Genomic DNA, 22,494 nt, shown 5'->3' on the forward strand with positions numbered 1-22,494 from the left:
CGTAATGATGACAGGAGGTCGGTAGATGGGTGGGTGTGGGGGGTATGTGTGGGTGTGAGGTAGATTGTGGTGTCTGGAAAGGTAGATGAGTGAGGAGGGGGGTAGATTGTGGTGTGGGGGAGATGGGTGGGTGGGAGGTAGATGGTGGTGTGGGGTAGGTTCAGGTGTGTGGGAGATAGGTAAGTATCAGGTAGATGGTGTGGTGGGGGGGGGTAGATGGGTGGGGGGAGGTAGGTTGTGGTGTGGTGGTAGATGGGTAACTGTGAGGTAGGTTCAGGTGTGGAGGTAAGATTTGTAAGTATGAGGTAGATTTGTGTGTGGGGTTAGATGGGTAAGTGGGGGAGGGGGGTCGTAGGCTTAAGTAACGTCAGTGTATGACTCGCGAATACCTGTCCTCATTAGTGTAATTGCATCATTATTGTTAATGATAGGCTACTTCACCTTTGTCTCGCTAGGATTATACACATTAACAAAGTTACGGCACGCTACATTAAGTTTCTTTTAGCATTGACTTAATATGCCGCAGCAACATTTGTAGATGTAGGCGGATAATAGTGGTGAGTCGTAGGAGTTGGCTGGTGATGGGGGCATTGGTGTTAATACATTAAATCACTTTATTTAACTATTTGATACTTTTTGAGAACGTCTTATACATCCACACACACCCGCAACACACACACACACACACACATATGTTACGGTCTAAGCCCGAAGTCCACCAATGCGCGCATTGGCGAATATCGCCTCCCATTGACCCGTCAAAGTCTGAAACTTTGCTTAATTTCGGTCTTTGGCCGGCCAATCTGCGGACTGGCCATGGTGGACCGGCCAAAGTCTTAATTTAGAAGATCATCTGGCTAGGGACGACCGGCCAAAGTCCGAATTAGAAGATCATGAGCAGATTTTAAGGTTTTTGTGTGCCGTAAGGATCATGAAATTAAGTCTTTATTTATTATTAATTAAAGTAAATGACCGAATCACATCTTTTATAGATAGACACATTTTACGTAAAGACTTGTATTTAGTGGAAAAGGGAAAAAAGTTAAAGCCGATATCTTTTATCTAGCCTTTAATTACACCGTTGTGTGCTGACGAAGACCGCGGGTCTAAACGTCCACTAAATGTAATTGTCTTTAATTAGTGAGGATACTAACACTACCTTCTATACACAAACCTCACCGCAGCTACAATGTGTATCAATTCTACTTACCGTTAGTCCGCACAACGACGCCGCACATAAAATAACATAGAGGTGTAGTACTTCAAACTGAACAGCCATTATTTTCCCACCATTTTCTCCCGAACAAGAACTCACAACAAGCACCGACGTTTAACTAAATATCCAAACAACGGAATCACAAAGAACATTTCAACACAACTCGTACATCCGCGCTCTGTATGAAATAATTGAACTAATCATTGCTGGCTAGTAGTGCGTGGCCATCCCCCCTCCCCTCTCCTTCCTTCTTTCAAACCCGCGTGGCTGATGATCCAGACGAAACATTGTATTGGGAATATCCGAAATCAATAAACCAATCGATATTGATCACAGGAACACAAAATAAAATAACGTCTTTAGATCAAAGGTATAAAAAAACCATTTTTAAATTTATGTATCGTTCGATAAATGAAAATGTTTATAGTTGAATACGTTTTGAAACAATAAATGCTTCGTTGAAGAGTTCGAAAAAGCCAATTGTTCTTTTTTTTCTTCTTTTTTTTTCCTTTGAAGCGAAGACCATAACATGTTCGATTACGTGTGTGTGTGTTTTCTTTAGTTTAGTTCAATCTGACCTCCAGTTAAGAATGTACAGGACAGATTAATACTTGAGTGTACAAATCAATCCGACACGCTTGGTTAAATTTATCGATTGCGTCGTCGAACTGAATGGAAGTTCCGCATGTAACAATACACTGGGTTTTGTTAGACAGCGTCACTGCTAACTTGACTGTCAGCACTACCTGCTAAGTAGGTTTAACCAGACTAGGTTTAACCAGACAAGGTTTAACCTGACTAGGTTTAACCAGACTAGGTTTAACCTGACTAGGTTTAACCAGACTGGGTTTAACCTGACTAGGTTTAACTAGGATAGGTTTAACAATGATAGGTTTAGATAGACAAGGTTTAACCAGACTAGGTTTAACCAGACTAGGCTTAACTTAACTAGGTTTAACCAGACAAGGTTTAACCTGATTAGGTTTAACCAGACTGGTTTTAACCTGACTAGGTTTAACCAGACTGGGTTTAACCTGACTAGGTTTAACTAGGATAGGTTTAACAATGATAGGTTTAGATAGACAAGGTTTAACCAGACTAGGTTTAACCAGACTAGGCTTAACTTAACTAGGTTTAACCAGACTAGGCTTAACTTAACTAGGTTTAACCAGACAAGGTTTAACCTGACTAGGCTTAACTTAACTAGGTTTAACCAGACTAGGCTTAATTAACTAGGTTTAACCAGACAAGGTTTAACCAGACAAGGTTTAACCAGACAAGGTTTAACCAGACAAGGTTTAACCTGACTAGGCTTAACTTAACTAGGTTTAACTATGATAGGTTTTACCAGAAGGTTTAACCAGACTATGTTTAACCAGACTGGGTTTAACCAGACTAGGTTCAACCAGACTAGCTGACTAGTTGAATCCTACTTCCTGCTTATGGTTTAACCTTACTTTTTATCAACTAACGCATGTTGCGTTTAACATGACTAGCGCTTTATGGTTAAACCTGACTAGTTAAACCTAAGTAGGCGTAGGTGATTAAGTGTAAAGACGTCTACTTATAATAATGGTGGTTATGTAACGATATTGAAGTAACGATAAATGTGTAATAGTAGTTAATAGTAGTTGTGTAATGAGTTTTTTCATTTAGTTGAGTAACAATAGTTATGTAATGGTAGCTTTGGAATATTTTAGAATGTTTTGTGTGTAAGTGTAACCATATAATCATTAAGATCTACTGAGAGTTGTATAAATGTATGGAATGGTAGTTCTGTAGTGGTAGTTGCGAAATGGTATAGTTATGCAATGGTAGTACTACTGTTTTAATGTTATGATAGTTATGTAATGGACATTTTGTAACGGTAGCGGTTGGATGATACTTGTATAAGGGTAGCTGTGTGATGATACTTGTATAATGGTATCTGTGTAATGATACGTGTATAATGGTAGCTGTTTGATGGTACTTGTATAATGGTATCTGTGTGATGATACTTGTATAATGGTATCTGTGTAATGATACGTGTATAATGGTAGCTGTTTGATGATACTTGTATAGTGGTAGCTGTGTGATGATACTTGTATAATGGTATCTGTGTGATGATACTTGTATAATGATAACTGTGTGATGATACTTGTATAATGATAACTGTGTGATGATACTTGTATAATGGTAGCTGTGTGATGATACTTGTATAATGATAACTGTGTGATGATACTTGTATAATGGTAGCTGTGTGATGATACTTGTATAATGATAACTGTGTGATGATACTTGTATAATGATAACTGTGTGATGATACTTGTATAATGGTAGCTGTGTGATGATACTTGTATAAGGGTATCTGTGTAATGATACTTGTATAATTTTATCTGTGTAATGATATTTGTATAATGATAACTGTGTGAGGATACTTGTATAATGGTAGCTGTTTGATGATACTTGTATAATGGTGCAGTGCTAAAGGTACCATGTGGATTATCCCTGACTGCGCTAGAATAACAACGCCCACACCGAGGCCATGCTCTAGTGATTTCAATTCAAACAAAGATTCTAGGTCAACACAACGTTCAATTATTGTACAGTCTCATGTTTCAAACTAGTGTAACTTCTTTGACGGAATTTAGGAACTTTTTACACCCCTGTCCATTCGCATTGTCGCACTCTGCCAGAAACCATCCAACCTCCTTTCTTACTGCATCATTCATTGCCAGACGGCGTACCTCTTCCACGTCCAGAGTTTCTTCAAGGCATCTCTTCGAAAAATTTTTACCGCCCCCCCGAACGAAATGAAATTTATATATTTTATATAGAAAATATATACTTTTAACAGTGTCCGCCCCCCCGAAGAAAGTTTACCGCCCCCCCCCCCCCCCGAAGATTTCAAGTGCCCCCCCCCCCCCCGGAGAAAAAAGTCTGGAAGAAACACTGTCCACGTCCCATTAGATAAATTATGTTAATGCCTACATGCGACCCTAACACGACAACGACAAGAAAATAGTGCTTACATTTGCGTCCTCCCCAAAAAAAAACACGGTATAAGTCTTTTTCCTTTTTCTTTACACAAGCTGTTTATTTTACTCGAGTTCCAAAAACCAACAAATAGAACCAAAATTCTTTTCCATTATTGTTTGCATAATATGTTGTTGTGAATATAAATCTAATATTCTAGTTTTAGAACTAAACTATAACCCCAAATTTCTGAAACAGTTTTTTCTCTTTATTCCCTGTAATTAATTAGAACGACAACACCACACAACTTAGTTGGTTTGCAAAGTCTTTATTCAGCTGGTCTTTCAAGAAAAAAATCCTCAGCAAAACGTTTAGTAATCGCCGTAGAATAGAAAATACTCTGAAACAAATCAATACAATTTACATTAGCTTTTGCGATTCTAGCCAAAGTACGTCACACATTTGAGTAGCGTACCAGGCTTAGTGTGTTTGGTGAGAATCCCAAAAGTAGTCACCCAAACCCTATAGGTAGCTACCCAAACCCCAAACGTCGCGACCCAAAGCCTATACTTAGTGACCCAAACACCAAATGCAGCTATCCCTTTGATCCAGGTGGTCAAGAGGTCAAGAGAGGTATAGGTCATCTGTGACCAAGGCCCACAAGTCAACATGCGTAATGTTTTATTATTTATATTATTTACTTATTTATTTATTTATTTTTTTGGGGGAGGGGTGGGGGAGAATAGAAAACGGGAACACCGCCTGACAAATACTACCCAACTTACGCCAACCTTTTGAATACAGCTTTTATTTCTATTCTTAAACTGACTTGATTTTCTTAGACTTAATTTAAGTAAATAGGATTACCATTGCAACCGGCGTTCGCTATTAAATCATTATAATCTTCCATAAATCATTGCCCTGTTTGTATTTTATATAGGAATTGAATATGTAAACGTATGTCTGGCTGCAACTAAAAGTGCCCAAAAGATGTTACTTGTCACTGTAAAAAAGTGACCAAAAGATAGTTGTTATTTGTCACTGTATTGTTGCTTTCTTGACGGTTCACGAAGAACTTTCACCGAAACACTTTCCAAATATTCAATTGTAGGTCTATTCGTTTTATAACATTTTTTATACATTATTTTTATGCAATATATTTTTACTGGTTAAGCCTCATACAGTCACAAACACTCTTACGACAAACTAATACAGAAAAAAATGATATATATGGCTTACTTCTCTCTTGGCATATAAAGTTGATAAAGTCGAAAACAATCTTACAACAAACACCTACAGAAAAGGCAACATTTGGCTTACTTCTCTCCTGGCAAATAAAGTTGAACTTCTCCTCGCAGTTGGCGTCGTTGAGGAACTTATTCTGTGCCCTGATGTGAGCGCACATCTCATTGCCTTTGTAGTTGTCTGGCTGTCCCCTGTCCCAAGACGTGGTCAGGTTGGCTGTCACGTTATTACAGTACCTCCACCTCTTATATTTTGGGGAGTACTTGGCACCAATCCAGTAGTAGCCTGGAGAATAGAATAGACAGGGACGTCTCAAGAGCAGAGACGTAGCGACCCTTCCCGGCGCCCAGGTACAAACTTTCAATTTAGCGCCCCTCCCCCCCCCCATATATTTTTCTATATTTATAATGCAAAACTGCAGCTAAAATGAGCTTTTAATTTCTTTTCCAACCCATTTTGGCGCCCCCTACGGTCGGCGCCCGGGGGCATATGTACCCCCCACCCCCCCTCGCTACGCCTCTGCTCTAGGGTGGGCTGTGCACCCCTCAAGACCAGTGAGTTGCCATCGAATACAGTAATGTAATTAATCTACGTAGATGTAACTATTATAGGAGAAAACCAATTAACCCTTTCGGAGCTGGTGATCCTTAGACCAGATGAAGTAGAGTTCTCCAGTTTCTGTTGACAGAGTTCGCTGAGATCGGTAAACTCTACTCCACCTGCCGAATGAGCCGTCAGGTTCGAAAGGGTACTTTACTATTCTGTTACCAAGGCACAAGGTAAGGTCTGTGACCAGCTTCTGTCACTAAGTCAGGTAACCCATCAGATCTAACCTTACTACCGTCTACATGCCTAAAGTGTTAACCCCTACACTAAGTCAGTTAACCCATCAGATCTAACCTTACTACCGCCTACATGCCTAAAGTGTTAACCCCTACACTAAGTCAGGTAACCCATCAGATCTAACCTTACTACCGTCTACATGCCTAAAGTGTTAACCCCTACACTAAGTCAGTTAACCCATCAGATCTAACCTTACTACCGCCTACATGCCTAAAGTGTTAACCCCTACACTAAGTCACTAAGTCAGGTAACCCATCAGATCTAACCTTACTACCGCCTACATGCCTAAAGTGTTAACCCCTACACTAAGTCACTAAGTCAGGTAACCCATCAGATCTAACCTTACTACCGCCTACATGCCTAAAGTGTTAACCCCTACATTCAATTACAAGTATCTCTCAAATCTGCTAAAACTTAAAGTAACGCCCTTAAGGTAGCCTAACACCAAACCTAGTTAATTTGCCCCTAATTTTAGGGATTGCGTTTATATATCATACCTGACCAAACTTTAACTAACACGTTGTCTAAACAAAAAGTGTAAATAAGCTCTAATTTACACCAGTGATATTTTTTATAATCAAGACATATTGGTTCCAAACCAAAGCTAACCTAACCTATCCTAAACCCATCTCAGGATTATTATGAGAACGCGCTATTCGTATTAAAAACTCATGTTATTTACTTCAAACGGAACTGTTTATTATTTCAATCGAAAGAAGACTCACGATATTCCCTGAAGATCTCATAACCTTTTTCCCGGAACCAGGTAAGCATGTTTGGGCCAACCTCCATCACCAGAGTACCACGGTACCACCTTTCGCAGTAGATCTGGAGAATGGACCGGAAGTAAAGACTTTAAGCATCGTTCAACATGGTGCGTTTTCTGTTGGTGTTGGTTCGTGGTGGGTGTTGATCTATAGCCAGAACATGGTATGGTAGCTATGCTGGGTTAGGTTAAGGTGGGGAGTTAATTGGGTAACTGGAAAGGGGATTAACTGGAATAGGATGGACGCCAGGTGTGTGTAATCAAAAGTTACTGGCAGCATTGGCAGTAGAAATACTAGCAGCATTGCCAGTAGAAATACTAGCAGCAATGCAAGTAGAAATACTAGCAGCATTGCCAGTAGAAATACTAGCAGCAGTGCCAGTAGAAATACTAGCAGCATTGCCAGTAGAAATACTAGCAGCAATGCAAGTAGAAATACTAACAGCATTGCCAGTAGAAATACTAGCAGCAGTGCCAGTAGAAATACTAGCAGCATTGCCAGTAGAAATACTAGCAGCATTGCCAGTAGAAATACAAGCAGCATTGTCAGTAGAAATACAAGCAGCAGTGCCAGTGGAAATACTAGCAGCAATGCAAGTAGAAATACAAGCAGCAATGCAAGTAGAAATACTAGCAGCAATGCAAGTAGAAATACTAGCAGCATTGTCAGTAGAAATACAAGCAGCATTGTCAGTAGAAATACTAGCAGCATTGCCAGTAGAAATAAAAGCAGCATTGTCCGTAGTGCGATAAGCATAGAACAACAAGGGACAACCCCAACTTTAGTGTTTCAATCTAAAGAAATGGGTTATTTTCCTATATCGGTTTATGTAGTTTAGACCTTTGTGTTCAAATTTCTGTGGTTGTTCCCCTTTAAACTCTTTCCCGAAAGACGGACAGACTGCCTTAGCCAATTATAGTATAGGGTGGGAAAATACATTTTATGATAACTATGATTATATATATATATATATATATATATATATATATATATATATATATATATATATATATATATATATATATATATGCAGGTAGGTTTGAAGACTCAAAATAATACTGACCCCCGCATCTTCCCAGTTAACTTTTTTGTCAAAAAATATAAAACAATCTTGATAATACTGGATCGATTCTTTCCAATCGCAACCTGTAAAAAAACACAGTGTGCTAACTTTCTACGTGTGGACGAAACTGTTCAGATATCCATATAAATGAGGGAATAGATTCTGTGTAGCAATAAAATGCTTTCATTCTAAGTAAGAATTTTAGTTTCTACATGGATTGAAATCATCCACTAATAAATTTCATATATCCCTAAAATCTTTTTTTTTCTTTGTTTAATAAAAGAATAAGAATTAAAAAGTTTATGCTAACAAGTGTTTCATTAATGCGCAAAAGGAAGGCAAAAAATTACTTCTTGTAAAAATAAAATGCAACACTTCATCTAAAGGCCCCCAGCAAAAAGAAACAAAGTCTAGTGCCAGGGTTAAAATGTGAGATATAGATGGTGACCAAAAAATGCGCAACGGAAAATTGCGTAAATGAAAACTTCTCACGAAAAAATAGCGCAAGGGCATTTTTGTTTTATTTTCGAGCAAATATAGCCATAGTAAAGAACGACCACATGTACAATGTAGAATGATATAATATTATCGACGAAATATAACGAAATTAAAGTGTATTAGCAGTGTTTCTTCCAGACTTTTTTCTCCGGGGGGGGCACTTGAATTTTTCGGGGGGGGGGGGGGGGGCGGTAGACTTTCTTCGGGGGGGCAGACACTGCTAAAAGTATGTATTTTCTATATAAATTATATAAGTTTCATTTCGTTCGGGGGGGGGGCGGTAAAAATATTTCGGGGGGGCAAAGCCCCCCCCCCCCCCCGAAGAGATGCCTGGAAGAAACTCTGTGTATTAGTATAATTGATTTTTATATGCGCCTTTTTTTGGGTTTGACTAACGTATCGCAATATCTGCAACACAAAGTAAAGATTCGCCGGAGATTGTAGAAATAGTGATTGAAATTTCATACCTCTTCGCATGAGCGCTGTTTGGAAAAACATCAGAAGAAGAAGTAAACACACAGTCGCCATCTTGGTCACTGCACGTCAGTCACCACGTCACTAATCACGTGACTTGCCAGAAAAAATAGCACGTTGAAATTCTGAGCGCAGGTGACAGATCAACCATTGGTAGATTAAGGTCACGGTATAATTTGACTCCACTGATTTTCTTATTTGTAGAACATTTTAGATTTTTTTCAGGTTAACTTTAATATTGATTGTGTAAGCTTCCAATTACATGTGATGTCAAAGTTGAACATGTAAGCTGATTGTGGGATTAGCATAATTAAGATGAGATTAAGCCGTGACGTCACTAGGGTTGGTGTCACGTGGTACAGTAGCTGAGTCCGAGAACCAATAAATCCATGACACTGAATGGTTGCTCTCTCTCTTTAGAATAAAAGGCCATTGCAGGATAATTCTATTTTCTATATTGCTGAAAATATTTATCTAATGACCCGTTTAAGTGGCTAAAAAGAAGAAAATAAATTAATGTGTTTATATAGTAATGCACCTTTATTTACATAACAGTAAAGAAAAGCTGTGGACGTTTTCTGCCTATTGTCACTCTTACCCTCTTCTCTGCTTTTTGTCTCTGTTATCTGCTTGGAGTGGGAAATAATTTAGGGTATTCGAAGGTGTGTCCTTTTCGTCACCACATTTAATATCGTTACATTACTTAAAGATATGTTTGTCTGAATAGCTACAATACATTTCTTTAAAATTAGTTCAGGTAACTTACTTAACCATGTATCTAACGGGATGTATATAGCTAGTGATAGAGTCTATACATTTTAAACCAATTGAGCCTGACAACTAAAGTTTTATGTACCGTATAATTCTGTTTTTACTAAAACTACCTTTTATTTAGATGACAATGCCTGTTTGTTTGCTTCTCAAATCTCGCCTCTTAAATTTTGATCCACTTCTAAGGCACCGATTTTGTTTTATTTACAATCAATGTCCTGATTAACCGACACTTTTTCAAGATGTTTAATTAAGAGAAAACGAGAATAAATATAATACTAAATTAGAAATTAAAATTCATGTAAGCGACATTGATATATATATATATATATATATATATATATATATATATATATATATATATATATATATATATATATATATATATATATATATAACATCTGGTATGAAGACACCGATGACTTTTTTCAACCATTAACTTCAAACAACAGATAGCTTTTTAAACGAAATTAGTCCAAAATAACACAGTTTGATCAGGATATACAGTTTATTTTAATGAAGTAAGCGCAACATATTTAATTGTACTATGTAAACTGTTGGAGATATTTAGCCTGAAAAAGAACCAATGTTAAACAGTGCTGTTACATATTATATATATATATATATATATATATATATATATATATATATATATATATATATATATATATATATATATATATATATATATATATGAATATGTCATATAATAACAGGCGTTATATAGACTATACTGGTATATAGAGATCCATCAGATGGATACATAGAGTGTGATGAAGTATAGAGCACTGGAGCAGAACGTTACTCACTCATCCCCTTCCCCCTCCCCGCCGTCAATCCCTCCCACTCGCCCTTTCTCTCCGTCATTACCCCTCCCCGAGATAACCCCCCCCCCCTCCGCCAGATTAATCACCACATGTATATTACCCCCCACCCCAAGATTACCTACCCCCACCCCCAATCAACACATATATGGTACCCCCGGGCTCCTGACAGACGTAGTTGAACTTGCTGACGCAGTCCGCGTCACTGAGGTACGGATCCTGCAGGCCGATGTTGACAGACTGACGGACAGACAGACAGACGGACAGACAGACAGACAGACAGACAAACATACAGACAGACAAACATACAGACTGACGTACACATACCGGGCTCCTGACAGACGTAGTTGAACTTGCTGACGCAGTCCGCGTCACTGAGGTACGGATCCTGCCGGCCGATGTTGACAGACTGACGGACAGACAGACAGACGGACAGACAGACAGACAGACAGACAGACAGACAGACAGACAGACAGACAGACAGAAAGACAGACAGACAGACAGACAGACGGACAGACAGACAGACAGACAGACAAACATACAGACAGACAAACATACAGACTGACGTACACATACCGGGCTCCTGACAGACGTAGTTGAACTTGCTGACGCAGTCCGCGTCACTGAGGTACGGATCCTGCCGGCCGATGTTGACAGACTGACGGACAGACAGACAGACGGACAGACAGACAGACAGACAGACAGACAGACAGACAGACAGACAGACAGACAGACAGACAGACAGACAGACAGACAGACAGACTGACAGACAGACAGACAGACAGACAGACAGACAGACAGACGTACACATACCGGGCTCCTGACAGACATAGTTGAACTTGCTGCCACAGTCTGCGTCAGTGAGGTGCGGGTCCTGCCGGCCGATGTTGACAGACTGACAGACTGACAGACAGACAGACAGACAGACAGACAGACAGACAGACTGACTGACAGACAGACAGACAAACATACAGACAGACAAACATACAGACTGACGTACACATACCGGGCTCCTGACAGACGTAGTTGAACTTGCTGACGCAGTCCGCGTCGCTGAGGTACGGGTCCTGCCGGCCGATGTTGACGCAGCGCTCGTTGCCCCCCAGGTTGTCCGGCTGAAGATTCTTGACGTCGAAGAACTCCATCACGTGTGCCAGTGACCCGTCAGTCCAGCGGAGAACACCTTTCTCTTGAAGGTCGTTGGCCCCGACCCAGATTTCTCCTGGGATAGGACACGTCAGTTAATGACTTTATATTTGATGTGATAAATGACTTTATACTAGATTTGCTAAATGACTTTATACTTGAGGTGATAAATGACTTTATACTAGATTTGCTAAATGACTTTATACTTGATGTGATAAATGACTTTATACTAGATTTGCTAAATGACTTTATACTAGATTTGCTAAATGACTTTAAATTTGATGTGATAAATGACTTTATACTTGATGTGATAAATGACTTTATACTAGATTTGCTAAATGACATTATACTTGATGTGCTTAAGTGCTTGTCACTAGATACTACTAATACTAGATCTAATAAATTATTTCACATGGGATGTGCTAAATGACTTAACTTTGAGCTAAACAACTTTATTTATGATATGCTGACTGTAACACTTGAATTGCTAAATTGCTTCACACTAGATGTGCTAAATAACTTAACACTCAATGTGCTAAACAACTTAAGATTCAATGTGCAAAATGACTTTACACTCAATGTGTTAATTGAATTTAGACTAGATCTGCTAAAGGACTTTATATGTGATGCGCTAATTTATTTTATGTTATGTGCTAACTATCTTAGCAAGGGATGTGCTAAATGACTTTACAGTTATGTTAAGAATATGAATGTAAAACACATATACTTTGAGAACGGATTGTAGGGCTAAACATAATTGTAACGCTTAATATGTCTATAAAACATGTATAGCAGCAGCTGAGTAGTGTGATGTTAAATACGACTTAGCACTTATTGTAATCTTTGAACAGACGACTTTACACAACACTTACTGTAATCTTTGAATAGTCGACTTTACACAACACTTATTGTAATCTTTGAACAGACGACTTTACACAACACTTACTGTAATCTTTGAACAGACGACTTTACTCAACACTTATTGTAATCTTTGAATAGTCGACTTTACACAACACTTACTGTAATCTTTGAACAGACGACTTTACACAACACTTACTGTAATCTTTGAATAGTCGACTTTACACAACACTTATTGTAATCTTTGAACAGACGACTTTACACAACACTTACTGTAATCTTTGAACAGACGACTTTACACAACACTTATTGTAATCTTTGAATAGTCGACTTTACACAACACTTACTGTAATCTTTGAACAGACGACTTTACACAACACTTACTGTAATCTTTGAATAGTCGACTTTACACAACACTTATTGTAATCTTTGAACAGACGACTTTACACAACACTTACTGTAATCTTTGAATAGTCGACTTTACACAACACTAAATCTTTAAATAGTCGACTTTACACAACACTTACTGTAATCTTTGAATAGACGACTTTACACAACACTTACTGTAATCTTTGAACAGACGACTTTACACAACACTTATTGTAATCTTTGAATAGTCGACTTTACACAACACTTACTGTAATCTTTGAACAGACGACTTTACACAACACTTACTGTAATCTTTGAATAGTCGACTTTACACAACACTTATTGTAATCTTTGAACAGACGACTTTACACAACACTTACTGTAATCTTTGAATAGTCGACTTTACACAACACTAAATCTTTAAATAGTCGACTTTACACAACACTTACTGTAATCTTTGAATAGACGACTTTACACAACACTTAATCTTTGAATAGTAGACCTCACACAACACTTAATCTATGAATAGTAGACTTTACACAACAGTTACTTTAATCTTTAAACAGACGACTTTGCACAACACGTAATCTTTGAATAGACGACTTTACACAACACTTACTGTAATCTTTGAACAGACAACTTTACACAACACTTCCTATAATCTTTGAACAGACGACTTTACACAACACTTACTGTAATCTTTGAACAGACGACTTTACACAACACTTACTGTAATTTTTGAATAGTCGACTTTACACAACACTTAATCTTTAAATAGTCGACTTTACACAACACTTAATCTTTAAATAGTTGACTTTACACAACACTTACTGTAATCTTTGAACAGACGACTCTACACAACACTTACTGTAATCTTTGAACAGACGACTTTACACAACACTTACTATAATCTTTGAATAGTCGACTTTACACAACACTTAATCATTGAATAGTCAACTTTACACAACACTCAATCTTTAAATAGTCGACTTTACACAACACTTACTATAATCTTTGAATAGTCGACTTTACGCAACACTTAATCATTGAATAGTCGACTTTACACAACAGTTAATCTTTAAATAGTCGACTTTACACAACACTTACTGTAATCTTTGAACAGTCGAAAAGTTTCTTCACGAAGCCAGTGAATGGTCGAATTGTTTAGATAGACGGGCAATGTCCCTCTCGATGTTAAAGTCTGACAAGTTTTCTAGAACATACAATATATATATATATATATATATATATATATATATACATATATATATATATATATATATATATATATATATATATATATATATATATATATATATGCAGATGTTAATTGGAATGAAACTGTTAATGTGTTGATGATAATGTAGATAGCAGACGATGACGGTAGAGTCGATGACAGAACGTGTATGACGGTAGAGTCGATGACAGAACGTGTATGACGATAGATCGATGACAGAACGTGTAAGACGGTCTTTGCCAGCAGGTTTACCTGAGCTTCCTGCCATGGTAGTTCACCTTGAAAAAACGCGTAACACCTGCCCTGGAACTTGTGGGATATGTACCAGGAGCAGCCTGTAGCAGACGAGAGACAAAGGGTTAACAGGGGGATACAATATGTTTGACAGCAAGGGTTAACAGGGTGATACAATATGTATGACAGCAAGGGTTAACAGGGGGATACAATATGTATGACGGCAAGGGTTAACAGGGGGATACAATATGTATGACAGCAAGGGTCAAAGTTGTTTTTTTTTTAATTTTGGGGTGGGGTGGGGTTGGAGGTAGGCAGTTAACGAATGCTGAATAGATGCGCTAAAATACTGAAATTAAATTTAAAATCTTGTGTTTAGATATTTTGGGTAATAAAATATTAGTATCTATTTCCGGTTAAAGGTCTGTTAAGAAAAATATTGATTCATGATCTACAAACATTAAAACTAAATGTTGTAGTAATTTAGCCTAGTAAGATACTTGTAGATCATCAGCCAAGCTAAGGCCGTGTATCATGATCATCTCACCATTCCCGCTAGACCTAGACCGACGCATCTTCATCAACACCACCGGAAATAACACTAGAAAAATAAAAACGTAAGACGTCTTCATCTTTCGTCTGCTTGTTCTTTCTGAATTCCGCGTTTTTGATTTACCATAATGATTCTAAGATTTAAAAAACAAAGAATCGTTTTAACGAAATAAAATATAACTTGAAGAAAATATGACTGATTTTGATGGTTTTAATAAAACGGCAATTTAACTTCGAGATATTTTCTTGTAGTTGGTATGAAGAAAGATTTCAATGTCTATATATCGAGATTTTGCATGAATAGTGCTGATATACTTATCGAGGATAACAAACTCTTTAGGGATTAACCTTAGCAATCACTAAGATTAGTCCAAACAAAAAAATTCCTAATTGAAATTTCGGGTCTGTCTAATTATATCCAAGCTATCCTGTCCAATAATATGTATCAAGCGAAATCAAACTAAGGGGAAACAATGTGCTATGCTAATTTAAAATTATAAACTCGGATTGTCGTTCTTGAAATGTGTGATCATACAGGCACCATCTCCCTCGATTCAACACCTCTACACCCCCACACCTCCTGAGTACAACACTTCTATAGTTAAAATGTAGGCAGTGAGGGTTAAAAGTAGACAGTGGTGGTTAAAATGTAGGCTTTTATGGTTTAAATATAGACAGTGAGGAATGTAGGCAGTGAGGGTTATAATGTAGGCAGTTAGGGTTTAAATGGAGGCAGTGTGACTCTGTGAGAACGTGTGTATTTGTGTGTGTGTGTGTGTGTGTGTGTTTAATATCAAGTAAAATGAAGTATAATGTGCAATATACACAAGAGTTGCATAGTAGGCCTACATAATACACCAAATAAACTTTTTTTTTTACTTAGGCAACAATAGCAGGCTATAACTTTTTCTTTTTTAAATTAATTTATTAGTTGTTTTGTTTGTATGCTTAGTCAATAGTTTAAAAGATATGGTACGGTGGGTAATAATAGATTGTGTTGATTAGCGCCGAAATAGAAGATATGGATATGTATTTAATTAATGCATAATTACATTTCGGATCAGGTTTGTAAGAACATAACATATTCTTTTTAACAGATCGTAAAGAGAAATGGGGTGGAGGTAGGTGGAGGGAAGGGGGTGGGTTTAGTAAGGGTATTTCCGATTGTAAGATTCCAAATATTTCAGTGTATTGGGCATATTTTGTTCATTAACTTTCGGGAACGTCATTATATTTGTCATTTTTGTTCATTAACCTCCAATTATTTCAGTGTGTTCGGCTAAATTTAATTAACTCTTCCAATTTTAAAAAAAATTATATAATTAAAGAAATAAAAGGTGTTAAAAATGTAGGTGACCCTGTTAAATTCACCCCCCCCCCCTCCCCTCTTTTGAGCTAAGCCCTAATTCTCCCCAGAGAACCAGATTTAAAAACTTGACCGACCTAAAGCGACTGTCCCAGGCAATTATCGAGTCCTATCGATTTTGTCACAAGAGGGGGGAGGGGGGGGGGGGAGGCCGCGAGGAATTGAGTGCGACTATGAAAGCCCTCACAACGGCATCGAGAAGGATCGATAGGCGACTGCATCTAACACACAAGGGGGATTTTCTTCCTCGTTTGTATGGGAGACCGTTTTACGATATTTTCAAAAAGGATTTAGTAAACACACCTTACACTAATATTCATCGGCACTTTTCACAAAATTGGTATTCCCTAATAGAAATTACGCTATTGTTGACATGTTCCCTCTCCCCTTCCCATTGCAACACACTGTCACTAAAAGTCACACGCAAAAATAACATCTTATCTCAACCCAGTTGCGTAGCGAGGGGGGGGGGGGGCATATGTCCCCGGGCGCCGACCTTAGGGGGCGCCAAAATGGGTTGGAAAAATAAATTGAAAGGTTGAGGGGGGGGGGGTGAAAATCGAAAGTTTGAGTGAGGGGGGGTGCAAATGGAAATCTCGAGGGGGGTGTGCAAATCGAAAGTTTGAAGGGGGGGGGGGTGCAAATCAAAAAGTTTGTCCCCGAGCGCCGGGAAGGGTCGCTACGCCTCTGTCTCAAACTATCATTTCATCTCCTCAAGTGAAATTATTTCATTTTTAAAAAACATCGACTCCTTTCTGGAAATTTTGTTTTTCTTAATTGTCATAACTCTGTCAATATTTAGTATAGTAATTAATTTCTACTACAATTTGCAAAATCAGCTTTTAAAATCGCAAACTAACGGCCGGCCGAATTTTAGTTTCTAGCAATACAATAATTACATCAATTGTTAAAGTGTAACGTCACACTTTTTGAACCCCCGCTCTCCCTGTACACACTTAGACATGCAATCCCGACCCCCCCCCCCCCTCCCAAACTCCCAGGAGTGTGATTATGGACGACCCCAAAGTTCTATATTTTCCGTAAGTGAAATAAAACACTAATCACAATTATTCTAACTTATGTCGGTGTCGGGTCAGTCCCTGAGTCCACTCAGCTCTAATTTGTACCTGGCTCATGTTAGCGAAAGGGAATGAGACCGGGCATCGAGTTGAAGACACTATCGCTTTATGTTCCGATTTTACGGAAACAGGAGGTGAGCTCTACTTCACCTACATGTCAGTTTATGCTCATATTGACGATTATAAAACGAATTGTCTTCATCCAAAGTGAGATGCGTCTTCTTTAATATTCCATTGTGCTGTGAACACTATCGCACAAAAACTGGATTTAACAAATCTAAAAATTCAACCAAGCCCAATGATTTCGAAATAAAAATGTGAATACACGGGGCTACTTATTTTAACCCACAAAAAACACAGTCCTCAATTATAAAACCTTGCAACTTAAAGCTGCAATAAATCATTACTGCTAGATATAAAACTCGAACATCGCAAGAATAATAAATTTGTAACATCAAATTATGAACAGTGGGCAAATGTGTTTCCGTACATTACAACACAGGTTTCTAAAAAAAATACTAAAAAAAGGACATTTATTAAAGGGATTAAAAAAAAATAATTGAACGATACTACTTTTTATTTTCACTACCTTTTTTAAATGTTTCACTAATGGTATGTACGTCTATTAACACTCCTCCCATTGACACCCCCCCCCCCTCCCCCCACTTTCTTGACAGTGTGTCCCTGATTTGATTCCGTGCATGCCAGGGTTCCCATGTGACAGCGGTGCGAGGGCGGATTTCTCTAGACACGGTGCCACTACACACACCCTACCCTGGGGAGGCTTAACAGACGCGCGTGTGTGCGAGAGGAGCCATCACTGAGCCTTAGTGTGAGTACACTGTGGGGAGCCTTTCCAATCTTGGGATATTTTAGTGTGAGTAGAATATTGGGGGCCTTAGTGTGAGTAGAATATTGGGAGCCTTAGTGTGAGTATAATATTGGGAGCCTTAGTGTGAGTATAATATTGGGAGCCTGTTTATTCTGGGGATATGTTAGTGTGAGTAGAATATCGAAGCTTTAGTGTGAGTACAATATTGGAGCCTTAGTGTGAGTAGAATATTAGGAGCCTGATCACTCTGGGGATATTTTGGTGTGAGTAGAATATTAGGAGCTTTAGTGTGAGTAGAATATTAGGAGCTTTAGTGTGAGTAGAATATTGGGAGCCTGCCTATTCTGGGGATGTTTTAGTGTGAGTACAATATTGAGTGCCTATTTATTCTGGTGATATTTAATTGCGAATAGATTATTTGGAGCCTGATCATTCTGGGGATATTTCAGTGTGAGTAGAATATTGGAACCTCTCCATTCTAGGGATATTTCAGTGTTACAATATCTTGAGAATCAAACCATTCTGATATTTTAATATATTATCATTGGAATCTCTTTATTCTGTCGATTTGTGTTTTAATTGCGGACGGATTTATCAGATTTTTCTTCATCTGGTAAGTCGATATCGTTTGAGGTCAATAATTAGCTACTTAAAACGTAATTATTCTACTTAGTTAATTGCAAACTTAGTGTATAAAATAGCCCGATTCTTGGCATGCAATTATTAATTTTCATTTACACTGAGATTTTTCTATCTCTATCGGGGAAGTCTAATTTGCTTTTCTTTATTAATTAGTCCATAAAAACCCTAATTCTCCAATTAGTGAAATTGGTGCCGAAGCTCTGATTATACTGAATTAATTAGCTGTCATTTCTTTCTTATGTGGCTTACGTCACATTTATGTATCACAAATATCAGCAACGTCACATTTATCTATCACAAACATCAGCAACATCACATTTAGCTATCATAAATATAATCAACCGCACATTTAGCTATCACAAACATCAGCAACATCATATTTATGTATCACAAACATCAGCAACATCACAATTTAACTATCACAAAAATTAGCAACGTCACATGTAGCTATCACAAACATCAGCAACGTCACATTTAGCTATCATAAACATAATCAACCGCACATTTAGCTATCACAAACATCAGCAACGTCACATTAGCTATCACAAACATCAGCAACGTGACATGTATCTTTGGGGTCAAAGAGTCACAGCACATACAGGAGTTCAGCAACTCCACATTTCAGAGAAAAAAATTGACGGCACTTAAAGGGAAGGGCACCTTACGACGATTATCTTGTCTTTTAGCATTTTTCACACATTATTTTTACATTTCTCCACGACGGTGGTGACACCCCCCCCCCCCCCCCCCCCCGCACAGCCTGTGTGAGACAGTTCCCGATATTGATCTGTGTATGCACGTTCAAGAGTCTATAAGACCATCCGTGTTGGATGTGAGTACATACAATAGACCTCACCTATAAGACCATCCGTGTTGGATGTGAGTACATACAATAGACTACACCTATAAGACCATCCGTGTTGGATGTGAGTACATACAATAGACCTATAAGACCATCCGTATTGGATGTGAGTACATACAATAGACCTATAAGACCATCCGTGTTGGATGTGAGTACATACAATAGACCTATAAGACCATCCGTGTTGGATGTGAGTACATACAATAGACTTCACCTATAAGACCATCCGTGTTGGATGTGAGTACATACAATAGACCTATAAGACCATCCGTGTTGGATGTGAGTACATACAATAGACCTATAAGACCATCTGTGTTGGATGTGAGTACATACAATAGACCTATAAGACCATCCGTGTTGGATGTGAGTACATACAATAGACCTCACCTATAAGACCATCCGTGTTGGATGTGAGTACATACAATAGACTTCACCTATAAGACCATCCGTGTTGGATGTGAGTACATACAATAGACCTATAAGACCATCTGTGTTGGATGTGAGTACATACAATAGACTACACCTATAAGACCATCCGTGTTGGATGTGAGTACATACAATAGACCTCACCTATAAGACCATCCGTGTTGGATGTGAGTACATACAATAGACCTCACCTATAAGACCATCCGTGTTGGATGTGAGTACATACAATAGACTTCACCTATAAGACCATCCGTGTTGGATGTGAGTACATACAATAGACCTATAAGACCATCTGTGTTGGATGTGAGTACATACAATAGACTACACCTATAAGACCACCTGTGTTGGATGTGAGTACATACAATAGACCTATAAGACCATCCGTGTTGGATGTGAGTACATACAATAGACCTATAAGACCATCCGTGTTGGATGTGAGTACATACAATAGACCTATAAGACCATCCGTGTTGGATGTGAGTACATACAATAGACCTATAAGACCATCCGTGTTGGATGTGAGTACATACAATAGACCTATAAGACCATCCGTGTTGGATGTGAGTACATACAATAGACCTATAAGACCATCTGTGTTTGATGTGAGTACATACAATAGACCTCACCTATAAGACCATCCGTGTTGGATGTGAGTACATACAATAGACCTATAAGGCCATCCGTGTTGGATGTGAGTACATACAATAGACTTCACCTATAAGACCATCCGTGTTGGATGTGAGTACATACAATAGACCTATAAGACCATCCGTGTTGGATGTGAGTACATACAATAGACCTATAAGACCATCCGTGTTGGATGTGAGTACATACAATAGACCTATAAGACCATCTGTGTTTGATGTGAGTACATACAATAGACCTCACCTATAAGACCATCCGTGTTGGATGTGAGTACATACAATAGACCTATAAGACCATCCGTGTTGGATGTGAGTACATACAATAGACCTATAAGACCATCCGTGTTGGATGTGAGTACATACAATAGACTACACCTATAAGACCATCCGTGTTGGATGTGAGTACATACAATAGACCTATAAGACCATCTGTGTTTGATGTGAGTACATACAATAGACCTCACCTATAAGACCATCCGTGTTGGATGTGAGTACATACAATAGACTACACCTATAAGACCATCCGTGTTGGATGTGAGTACATACAATAGACCTATAAGACCATCCGTGTTGGATGTGAGTACATACAATAGACCTATAAGACCATCTGTGTTTGATGTGAGTACATACAATAGACCTCACCTATAAGACCATCCGTGTTGGATGTGAGTACATACAATAGACTACACCTATAAGACCATCCGTGTTGGATGTGAGTACATACAATAGACCTATAAGACCATCCGTGTTGGATGTGAGTACATACAATAGACCTATAAGACCATCTGTGTTTGATGTGAGTACATACAATAGACCTATAAGACCATCCGTGTTGGATGTGAGTACATACAATAGACCTATAAGACCATCCGTGTTGGATGTGAGTACATACAATAGACCTATAAGACCATCCGTGTTGGATGTGAGTACATACAATAGACCTATAAGACCATCCGTGTTGGATGTGAGTACATACAATAGACCTATAAGACCATCCGTGTTGGATGTGAGTACATACAATAGACCTATAAGACCATCCGTGTTGGATGTGAGTACATACAATAGACCTATAAGACCATCCGTGTTGGATGTGAGTACATACAATAGACTACACCTATAAGACCATCCGTGTTGGATGTGAGTACATACAATAGACTTCACCTATAAGACCATCCGTGTTGGATGTGAGTACATACAATAGACTTCACCTATAAGACCATCCGTGTTGGATGTGAGTACATACAATAGACTACACCTATAAGACCATCCGTGTTGGATGTGAGTACATACAATAGACCTATAAGACCATCCGTGTTGGATGTGAGTACATACAATAGACCTATAAGACCATCCGTGTTGGATGTGAGTACATACAATAGACCTATAAGACCATCCGTGTTGGATGTGAGTACATACAATAGACCTATAAGACCATCCGTGTTGGATGTGAGTACATACAATAGACCTATAAGACCATCCGTGTTGGATGTGAGTACATACAATAGACATATAAGACCATCCGTGTTGGATGTGAGTACATACAATAGACCTCACCTATAAGACCATCCGTGTTGGATGTGAGTACATACAA

General features: G+C 38.4%; 2 protein-coding genes across 2 annotated transcripts; both read right to left on the reverse strand.

The window, feature by feature from the left end:
• Positions 1-4,287: 4,287 nt before the first annotated feature.
• On the reverse strand, positions 4,288-9,155 carry LOC131953100 (C-type lectin). The gene is made up of 5 exons (XM_059316136.1): positions 9,055-9,155; positions 8,090-8,172; positions 6,985-7,087; positions 5,492-5,701; positions 4,288-4,571 (listed from the first exon to the last, which is right to left on the reverse strand). The coding sequence occupies exons 1-5, from the start codon at positions 9,113-9,115 to the stop codon at positions 4,543-4,545; spliced, it is 486 nt and encodes a 161-aa protein (XP_059172119.1). The 5' UTR covers positions 9,116-9,155; the 3' UTR covers positions 4,288-4,542.
• A 1,244-nt stretch (positions 9,156-10,399) lies between these two features.
• On the reverse strand, positions 10,400-15,149 carry LOC131953097 (snaclec mamushigin subunit beta). Its single transcript, XM_059316133.1, has 5 exons — positions 15,048-15,149; positions 14,519-14,601; positions 14,137-14,242; positions 11,663-11,878; positions 10,400-10,404 (listed from the first exon to the last, which is right to left on the reverse strand). Exons 1-5 carry the CDS (start codon positions 15,130-15,132, stop codon positions 10,400-10,402), a joined length of 495 nt encoding a protein of 164 aa, XP_059172116.1. The 5' UTR covers positions 15,133-15,149.
• Positions 15,150-22,494: the final 7,345 nt, after the last annotated feature.

This window comes from Physella acuta, unplaced genomic scaffold (genome assembly GCF_028476545.2).
Source record: "Physella acuta isolate Inbredline_101_S28 unplaced genomic scaffold, ASM2847654v3 ptg000905l, whole genome shotgun sequence".
NCBI lineage: Eukaryota > Metazoa > Mollusca > Gastropoda > Physidae > Physella > Physella acuta.